We start from the raw sequence: 10,474 nt of genomic DNA, 5'->3' as shown, positions 1-10,474 counted from the left end.
ATGTATTTGAAAAAAAAAGAATTTTCATTACTTAAATAATTTATTCAAAAATATTGTTGGAAAATTAGTTTTTATATAAGATTATTTCCAATGAAATATAATTTTTTTTTGCGCTATTTTTTGAAACAATTAATCAATCATATATAGTAAAATTTATTTTTATATTATAATTATTTTTTGTTATAAATATTTTTCAATAATAGTAAGATTACCCTACCCCAATCAAACGAAACTTAGGTCTCCGGACCGGACCAGAAACTTCAAGAAGACAACCTACTCCCAACTCCGGTCGTGACCATCCAAAACTCAGTCCTTCTCATAGAAGATTTGACCTGGTACCCTTCTTTTTTCTCCCTCGAAACTTCGTCGGAGGATGAAGTCGGTACCACAAGAAGAAAAGAATCAGAAAAAGAATAGAATAGAGAAGAGAAGGTAAGCAAAGAAGCGGCAGCGAGAGCGAGAAATGGAGGACTTCTGGTGGAAGGTATACCGGGGGGACGCGGGGGTGCCGCACACCGACCCGGATCGGTTCGTGAATACATGGACGGCCACCTTCGCCTTCTCCGCCGTAGCCTGCTTCAACTCCTTCACGCGGCAGCAACTCTTCCACCACTTCAGGTCAGCCACCCATCCCTCTCTCCCTCTTATCATATTTCTCGTTTATTCCCCCGGTAATAACGAGGGGTTAGGCCATGGATTATCTGGGGTTCTCGATGTTGCTTTATTCCCTTGAGTACCGATATTTATCCCGGATAGTCAAGCTACTATTCAGGTGTCTGGGAATTTGTATTTTTCACTGCTGCATGCTGCACTTCAAGGTTGAATACTGCCTTCAGGATGCAAGATTAAGTGTTTCGTCTTCCTGTGAATGGCGTTTGGAGTTTGCATTGTAGTAGTAGGATGTAGAATTACAAATTACCAAGGTTAATTGGATGGCCTGTTGGAAATATATAATAGATTGTAATATAAAAAGAGTAAATTCATGGTTTACTACAATTGTTGATCACACCGGATCAAACCTCGTGTACAGTTATTTTAAAGTGGCCATTGAATATGTAACTTTCAAATTAGAAAGTTTTGGCAATCTGTGTGGCAAAGAGAGAATGTGCGAGAAAACCGAATGGTTATTTGCTTCACGGGTTTAGACGGTTACGTATAGCGTCTAATGAGAGCGGAAATTGCTGCAACTTAAAACATCTATTTGGCAAGGAATGTACCGAACTGGTACATCGTTTTGGTGCCAATGGATGCACCAAAAAGGTTCGTTGTTTTGGAATAGGAGATGCGCCAATTGGGAAGGGGCATCAAGTCTCTATAAATAGAGAGCCTTGCCCTAGATTTTGGAATGCAATTTTCATTTCTTCTCCCACTTTCAGCAATTCCGTCAGCAGACTTTTATTTTCCTTTAGTTTCTAAAATAGTTTTCTGGAGATTTATTGGAATCCCTTCAGAATTGCTATCTGCAGAATTTTCTAAGGTTTTGTTGTATCCTGGGGGTGATTTGCTAGGAACCTGTTAGCAAACTCTTTTGAGTGGGGGCAAATATCACCTTAAAGAAAGTGATTTTATGCACCTCAAAGCCTTGAATTATTCTACAATTTTTTTTTATTTTCTTGTTTGAACCCACTTTCCTCAACATAGCCTAGCTCTCTCTCTCTCTCTCTCTCTGATAAATTTGGAATCGAGGTAATAGAGACAGTTGTGGCAGTTATGGGGATGCATAGTATAGGTGCGGCATGTCTTCAAAGTGATTGTGGTACAATGCATTATATGGATTTGCAAAGTTCCATCTAGTTACTCATTCATTGAGAATGAGATCTGTGCCCTGCTTCAAGTGTTGCAAGGTTTTTGTGGGGCACATAATAAGTGTTTGTATAATTCTCTTGTAATATATTCAACAAATGATTCTAGCAGAGGGGAAAATGCATTGTTGTGGCATTGAAAATGCCAGGTTTTCGTCGCTTCTTTCTAGATAGCGGTAAATGAGGATCTAATCTCATGAACTAGTTCTAAGAGGTTGTGACTTACCATCAAGTAATGCTTTACAGAATAGAATAATACTTTCGCCTTTGAGCTTTGATCCTTTTCTTTGATGTGGCTTTCTAAGTAATACTTTTAGGTGTAAAAACTTGGAAGTAGTCGCCATATTCATCCTGGCAAAAGCATTTAATTCCATAATTCATATATCTTTTAATGTTTGCATATAAAAATGTTGAATTTTAATTGGATATTGGAGCTTTATAGAAAAGTTGCAAGTGTTGCTTTTATCTCTCTTTGAAGCATTCCTCAGTATGCAAGACAACCAGCACCATTTGACTTTCTGTCCATACACATAATCATAATCATCTAGCTTTTCCTCAATTACATAGGGTTGGTTTGGCAAACCTTTGTTCATGGATCACTGGTATTAAGGTCTCCCTCACTGAAGTTGTTTCAAAATCTTTCCTGTTCTCTTTCTTGACCCTTTGACTCCAATGGTAAAGTAAATTGATTATTTTTTTATCGATCAGTATAAAAAGCTATGGCAACTGTTGTACTCATTGTCTTTTCAAATTCGCTTGCCACTTTTTTGTATGGTATTGTGGTGAGGGGGAATTAAATCAGGGAAAAAAGTGTTAGCATCGGTGTAAAAATTATAGAAGGTCTGCATTCTTCATTGTCTCAAAAATAAGCTCTAAATCATTTGCTGCTTATCATGCGTAGATTTTATATCTTGTGTTTCACATTCGTAGGTTTATTGACAGGTTTTTTTGTTTTTAAAGAAGCCTTTCAAATTAGACTCTATGGACTCTCTTCTTTATCTTCCTCTATGTCTTTACTAGAAAGTGTATAATGGGGTTAAAAATAAAATTAAAAAAAATGGAATGAATATCGTTGATACTAGTCAATATATTTGCTTTTACGCTCAAATTTTCTTGGACCAATTGGGAAAAAAATTGTTGGCTTTCTTAGCATTTCTGTTTCTTCGCATGGAAGAGATGAGGAAGGAGTGAACTTATGACTTTCAGGCTTCAACTTGTGACCAAGAAGAGAAAGATGCATAGTATACTGCATGGTGGGAGTTGTCGAACGGAAGAGATTAAGTTTTTTTTTTTGAACTTCTGCCTGCGCCATGATAAAAAGGCAGCTTAGCGCATGAGGCTCCCGTTATTGCAGGGTCTAGGAAGGTTCAACTATTTGTAGCCTTACCCCTGCGTGTGGAGAGACTGTTTTCATATTTCAAACATCTAGCCTCCATGTCACAATGGAGCGATCTTACCATTGCTCCAAGGTTCACTCTCTCCTGTCTTTACCATGATGAGTTTTGCAAACATATATGACTGATTTTTGTTGTTGTTTAGTGTTTGTTTTTTTTTCTTTTGCCTTCCTTGGTGTACTCTTCTAATGCCTTATGTAACCTTTTGTTAAACTTTTTGGAGTAGCAAGTTTCACCAAAAACTGCAGTGGCTGCTACCTTTTGCTACTTGTTATTAAGAATATTTGTTTTTACCTATGATGCTTTGACTTTTCCTGCACATCACTGTTTGAGAGTTTGCAATCGCTGCCTTTAATCTTACTCTTCTGGGGATCAAACTCGATCATGTAGCAGGATCCATGAAGTAATTACAGCTCGTCACATTTCCATTAACTATCTATTTGTTATATCTTTTGCAGACTAAGATTTTTAGTTCTTCGTTTTCTTGATTTTAGAAAATGCTATTGCTTCTTGTAGCTTTTGGTACCAGAAGTAGGACATGTGCTTGGTTTTTCCATCCCTTGGTGTTAATTTGACTAGTCTACTGTTTCTTCGAAATCCCATATGATTGTAAAAGTTTTAAGGAGTGATACATTAGCATGTTCTTGGTGTAGCTGTCCCACATTTGTTGTTGTTTTCATCGCATCAATCATGCAGCAAACATGCATATCATTACTTGGATCTCAAATATACTGTTTCAGAAAGTCTACATTCTAAATTTGTCCTGCATATTTCTTTCTTACGTTCTTTTTTTTTTCCTCTTTTCCTGCAGTTGGGATGACAAGGCCCTGATGTTTGATCACCACCATCGAAAGAAAGCTATGGAGAAGCAGCAGCAAATCAATTTGAGGTCAGTTACTGTGATCCTTGTTACTGACCATCACAGACATTTGCAACAGATTCTTTTGTTTCTTGTTCCTGTTTTGTTTCTGAACAAATTTTTTGATAGCTTTAATCAGGTCTATAGCTGGCTGCTTCTTGATTCCTAAATTTGTGGCCAACTTTTTTGTCCTGCCATTGTTGCATGTTGGCTCAGACAAATTTTTATACCATACGGCTGAGTCAAATATGGTTGGTCACAAGCTGATATATAGTTGTCAAGGAAGTGACACCCTGCATCTATCTAGTTGCATGACCTGCCTTTGCCTTGTATTAACTCATTTCTTTTTTTTGTTTGTTTATTCTATTTTTCCAGTGGAAAGAATAAATAAGCAAGCCATCATGGGAATATGCTTCTGCAGTTGGACTGTTTACATTCCCTAGCTGAAGTGGTGCTAATATGCAGCTTTGAGTTTCATTCGAGTCTGGAATAAGTAGCTCTAAATGTACATGGTTTGGGTCTGCTAGATAGGTTTTCAGGCATGGAACTTTGTTGATAAACTAGCTGTATACCATACAATTTTTTTAAATACAATCATAGTTACTTATTTTCTTGTCGTTTCATTCGTTCTATCATTAAATCAACTTCTTGCATTGCCATGGTTGTTCCAAGATAATATTTGGAGAGAATATGTTCACCATGGTGGACTCTTGGTTCCATGGTTTAAATGTTTCATGGAGGCCTTGAATGGCAAGTGTGCCTATTCTTATCCAAACAGATTTCCCTGAGAGCAGCATTTCATGATGATTTTATCAAAATTGGAGCTTGCTTGGCAGGTATGTCTGTTAATCCAAGGCTTGTATGGGTCCGAGGTGTTGTTTGTCTGTCACTGGCAAAGAGGTACGGATTGGAAAAATAGTATATGTTTTCTTAAGTTCATTTTTCTGCAGCAATGTAACTGTCAGCAGTACCTACAGGCCTTGGCCGTAGAATTGGAGGAGGACACCTGAAATTATTACGAGGTTGTTTGTAAAATAAAATGTTTGGATCTCTGTTATGGTAATTGTAGGTTGCATTTGAGTTACAAAAGGGGGTCCAAATTATGTAAACTCTAATTGCACTTCCAAGCAGCCTCTACTCTGAAATTTAATGTTCTATAATTTTAATGTTCTAAATATATTAATTATTTTAATGAATGTATTTAAAATATGAATTATTTATAATAGTATATGAATATTATAATATGAATTAATTTTTAGAATATTATATTATATAATAATTGCTATTTTAATGCTAATTAATATATTATTACTATTGTATCATAGTGATTCTTGCTATAACTTATAAATAATTAGTAATAATCATAATTATATTTTATTATTTAATAGCTATTATTTATCATAACAATATATATCACAAATATATGTATCTTGTTGATTAGATATCGATTTATTCCTCTCAAGAGGTAAGGTTATCTATTATTTGTGACTCCAAAATCAATGGTGGGCCATTGAAATCAAAGATCGAAGATCATTATGTGTACTATAAAAAGTACATAGGAACAAAAAATAATATATTTTGGTGGTTTTTAATATATGTAACATGTAAACCCAAAATTAGACAATTTTATTATGTCAATATGCTAAAAGACATGATAAAATGATTAAATTGATAATTTATTTTATTAATAATGAGTTATACATGTTAAAATATGTATAAATTTAGAAAAATCAATAAATTTTAATGCGAGTACCCCACGGGAAGTTGAATGAATCAAATCCATGTCAATGCCCTTTTGCATGCAACTAATCAAGGTTGGACATTGTCTCTCTTCCAAATCAAGTTCAAAACTTGTCCATTAATAATGCATGAATTGTTAGTTGAAATGTTTACCACGAAAGAAAATGTAAATAAATACATAGAACTTGTCATCCAAATATAAAGTAAGAAAATGGTCGAAAACCAGCTAAATTTGACCAAAACTCTTGTAGAGATGTTCAATTGGCAAAAGGTAGCAAAAAAGCGGTTTCTTCAACTTGTTGAAATCCAACTTGTAAATTAAGACTTAGGACTAATTAGGAAAATTCTCGTATACTCCCTTGAAAACTTAAAAATGTATTATCAAAAATATCTAAAGCATTTTCTGCCTTTTTTTTTCTTCTATTTAGATGTCCAGTTTTATCTCATTTGATCACCTGTGCAAGGCGAAGAAAAGGGAAAAATTGATTTCCAACCCCTCAAAAACTATATTTATGTAGCATCATGTCAACATACCTTCAAAAATTAATCAAATATTTATTAAAATTTATAAATAATAAATTCTTTTCTGAAAGATAAACAATTGCAGCCATCCATGCATTCTGTCAACCATAGAAATTTTTTTTTTTTATAAAAAAAAAGGTAACTCATGGCTTGTGTAAAACTCCAGTGTACCTGCATTATTATTGTCTAACACTCTAAAGAAAAGTACACTACTGAGAGGGAAAATCCCCTACGGTCATGATCATGATTTACTGTAGGCCGGGTGTAACGAGCCATTTCCTGATGCCGGATGATTGGACCGATCAGACGGTCCGGAACGGTGGGCCCTTCCGACACGAGATCACTCCCCGCCACATCCTCCACTTTATAACAGCACCCGTCCTCGAAGCCAACCCCAAACCCTAACCCTAATCCTAGCTGCGGCGGCGGTGGAGATGGTTTCGGGATCGGGGATCTGCGCCAGGAGGGTGGTGGTGGACGCGCGCCACCACATGCTCGGCCGGTTGGCCTCCATTCTGGCGAAGGAGCTTCTCAATGGCCAGCGCGTCGTGGTGGTGAGGTGCGAGGAAATCTGCCTATCCGGCGGCCTCGTCCGCCAGAAGATGAAGTACCTCCGCTTCCTCCGCAAGCGCATGAACACCAAGCCCTCCCACGGCCCCATCCACTTCCGCAACCCAGCCAAGATCCTCTGGCGCACCATCCGTGGGTAAGTTTTTATACGCCCATCCGTCTTTTTCGATCCAATTTGATCATTTGTGTTTGATGCTTGGTTGTTGCTCCAATGTGATGGTTGCTTTTGTTTCTGATTGATTGGTAGGATGATACCCCACAAGACCAAGCGCGGAGCTGCGGCGCTGGCGAGGCTCAAGGCCTACGAGGGCGTTCCGCCCCCCTACGATAAGACGAAGAGAATGGTCATCCCCGATGCTCTCAAGTAAGTCATTGATTTATTTAAAGCTTCTGACTTTGTTCAGCGTGTCTGTTTATCTATGGATATATAGATGTTCTGAGAAATAATGTGGCTTTTGGGTTTGTGGTTTATGCATCGACTAATTGATCGTTTGTGTTCTTTTTTGTTATGAATTTTAGGGTGTTGAGGCTTCAGGCAGGGCACAAGTATTGCCTGCTGGGCCGTCTTTCTAAAGAGGTCGGATGGAGTCATTACGATACCATCAAGGTGAGTGGATCTTCCTTTTATTCCTTTGAATTTAAATTCTTGATCCAATGGGAACTTATGGATTCTACCATTCGAAGAAATCCAACATTTTGTGTTTAGGATGTGGTTGATCATCCCTGGCGATTCCGGTCTGTATTCTGCTGTTTCTCTCTTTCTTTGAAATTGTTGATCCTTAAAGGCTTTCTATATTGTTATGCGGATCATAGCACTTTGGTGTATATTATCTATTTCTGTTTATGTATTGTATTTACATCCCAATGCAAAATGTAATTGCAATAACTATATATATGTTGTTTAACCAAGGAGTTGGATAAGTATGCGAAACAATTGATGATTGTCTTCAAATATTGCAAGTAGGGTGGTTGTTATTCCCAGGCTACTGCACAACTTCATAATATTGCTCTTTTCAGGAAAATTTGACATAAAGATTAAGCTAGAGGTTCCAATTATGGTTTGAAGTTTTCTTCTAACTCAAGCTAGAGGTTCCAATTATATTTTGTTAACAAAACTATATTTTTTAAGGGTAAAAAAATTCAACTTTAGTTTTAAATGGACCAAATGACTTTCCAGTTGGCATTTTGATGGTTTTAATGGTCTTGCTCTAGTTTGCAATTTCTCTAGGAAAACGTGAAGGAATTAAGAAGATTTCAATTAAAATCAAGCAACAATAAATTATTGTGAAGAAAAATGTATTCAGTAAAGAATGTTGGAATAGACAAAATTCATAACATGTATTGATGTCTAAAGTCATGTTCAGAATTGTTATATTGTTTAGGACCTGGAAATTAATTGTTCAAAAATCATGTTTATGGTGTATATATTATTGGCAGTCTAACATATGATAGTATTGATGTATATAAAATTAGAGCTCTAGGATGATTTACTTTTCCTCTAAATTCCTTTTGGAATCAAACTTAATAGTGCTTTGGGAATGCCCTTGGGATTTGCAAAAAAATAAAGTTTAATCTACAGAAAATATTTCCTGATACATATAGAAATAAAGAAAATGCAGTATGTATTTTGGAGAGATTCTGAAGTGGGTGCAATACACTAGTTATAAGCTTCCTATTACTAAGCCTCAAACCATGACATTAGGTATTGTTCCTCTTTTTTTTTTGTCGGAGAAAGGATGGCAAGACCTTCCTGAGATAAAATCCTAGTTCCAGATATTTGGGTATTCATGAACCAAAACTTGAATCCAGAAACTTCCCAAGAAGAACAGGGATGTGAACACTAGGGAATTGCCAAGTCCAATTGCACCTCAAATCTTGGATTTAGAATGTGCGATTGTTATATGGAAGTCACAGTGTAGGAAAAAAGGTTACAAGTAGATTTGGATCAAGTAATGTGATTTTGAGTTGAAAACTATGAGGAGAAGTGGTGTATTAAGGATGATACTGCTATTACTTGGGGGCAATCCATGGAAGTGTGATGTGAATCTGGAACCTAAAAGGGACTTGTCACTGAAACTTACGGTCTCAAACTATGGCAGATAGTATAGGATCCTTCCAATTATACAGCTATCTGCTTGTAAGAGAGGAAAATAAAGGGATAAAGAGGTCAAGGTTGAGGAAGAGAGTAAAACTGAGGGGAAAGAATTGGCATGGCAATAAGTTTTTTCCCTTGTTTTTATCCACTTGTGTTAAATGTATTAGGGAGATCTCTTGGAATTGACAAATGACAGAGTTGCCCCTAATAATGTAAGTTCTCTACATCCATTCCTGTGTGGATGGCTTCCCTGTGAACCATCGGTGATGGCTGCATGAAAATGAAACCCGTCAGTTCAACTGATAATAGCAAGATTTGGGCCCATATGTTCCCAGACCAACCTTTACTGGGCACTGGGGCAACTTTGGCACTTATATTCCTGAATTAGCCATTGCTAGCAAAGATTGCTTTTGAATTGGTCTATGGTTGGTTCTTTTGTGTGAGCTGTCTACTATAGGTAGGAAATATTTTTTCTGTTTTCCTGTCTACCACTGCTAGGACTGGTGCTGGTTATTAATGAATTCTTTATTTTTTTCAATTTTCCTATAAATTATGCTAATTCTGTTATATACTGCTTGTATGCTTTCTAAATATTTTGCTCGGATTTTGTGTATTTGTGTGATAGGAATTGGAGGAGAAGAGGAAGCAGAGGTCTCAGGTCGCATATGAGAGGAGGAAGCAGCTGGCTAGGCTGCGCCAGAAGGCAGAGAAGACAACTGAAGAGAAGCTCGGCTCTCAACTTGACATTCTGGGCCCGTTGAAGTACTGATGATAGCCTTCTTTCAATAGAGTGTGGACAGTTTTGCAGAATATCTCCTTTGGCATATCCGACTTTCTTTTGAAATCTTCTTATATTTGAAATCTGTAGTTTTGTGGCATCTGTAGCTTTGTGTTAATCTGGTTACATCTATTTGGACTAAAATGGTTGTGTGGTGAACCAAGTTGCTTTGATCTAATGAATGCAATTTTTTTTTATCAAGCCTCAGCTTAGATGCTTCGGTGATTGGTAGATTAGTTTCACAGCTTCAGTTGCAGCTGTCAGTACCGTAACTGATGGTATGAACGTGAGAGCATTTTGATAGTTCTGAGAGCAGTTCAGAGGAGGCAGCCGAAGTGCTGTCAAACTGAAGAGAATACTTCAGGCATACCCATACCCTTTTTTATTTCTACGATGGATGGAAGAAGCCTTATATGGGGTCTCAGTTTTGTACTTAAACCTCCCTTTTTCTTTTTTTTATTTATTTTTTTAAACATTGATGGCTAAAATGTGGTATCTCAGTTTTAAACACAAACATTGATATCAGCAGCATATTGTGCCCATTCAGCCAGCAGTGAAAATGCTTCATCAGACGTGGTCCATCAGTTCAAGCTTTGGCTTCATGGCGTTGTCTGATGTGGTTTGATACGGTTCCAGGCTGTGGTTATCTGTCTTAAAAATAAAAGAGGGGCTTGTTTCAATTAAAGCAGGTATGACCAGGGTAACTATTCCTGT

General features: G+C 36.9%; 2 protein-coding genes across 2 annotated transcripts; both read left to right on the top strand.

The window, feature by feature from the left end:
* The first annotated feature begins 239 nt into the window (after nt 1–239).
* On the top strand, nt 240–4,678 carry LOC103718218 (uncharacterized). The gene is made up of 3 exons (XM_008806926.6): nt 240–618; nt 4,008–4,085; nt 4,431–4,678. The coding sequence occupies exons 1-3, from the start codon at nt 464–466 to the stop codon at nt 4,444–4,446; spliced, it is 249 nt and encodes an 82-aa protein (XP_008805148.3). The 5' UTR covers nt 240–463; the 3' UTR covers nt 4,447–4,678.
* A 2,023-nt stretch (nt 4,679–6,701) lies between these two features.
* On the top strand, nt 6,702–9,961 carry LOC103718216 (large ribosomal subunit protein uL13y-like). Its single transcript, XM_008806925.6, has 4 exons — nt 6,702–7,023; nt 7,135–7,251; nt 7,407–7,494; nt 9,608–9,961. Exons 1-4 carry the CDS (start codon nt 6,752–6,754, stop codon nt 9,749–9,751), a joined length of 621 nt encoding a protein of 206 aa, XP_008805147.4. The 5' UTR covers nt 6,702–6,751; the 3' UTR covers nt 9,752–9,961.
* Nucleotides 9,962–10,474: the final 513 nt, after the last annotated feature.

The sequence above is a fragment of the Phoenix dactylifera genome, chromosome 1, assembly GCF_051530095.1.
Source record: "Phoenix dactylifera cultivar Ajwa chromosome 1, Ajwa_hap1_PhDact_Kaust_v1.1, whole genome shotgun sequence".
NCBI classification, from domain to species: Eukaryota; Viridiplantae; Streptophyta; class Magnoliopsida; order Arecales; family Arecaceae; genus Phoenix; species Phoenix dactylifera.
Note: the sequence above shows the minus strand (reverse complement) of the source record. Positions and strands in the feature narration are given on the sequence as shown.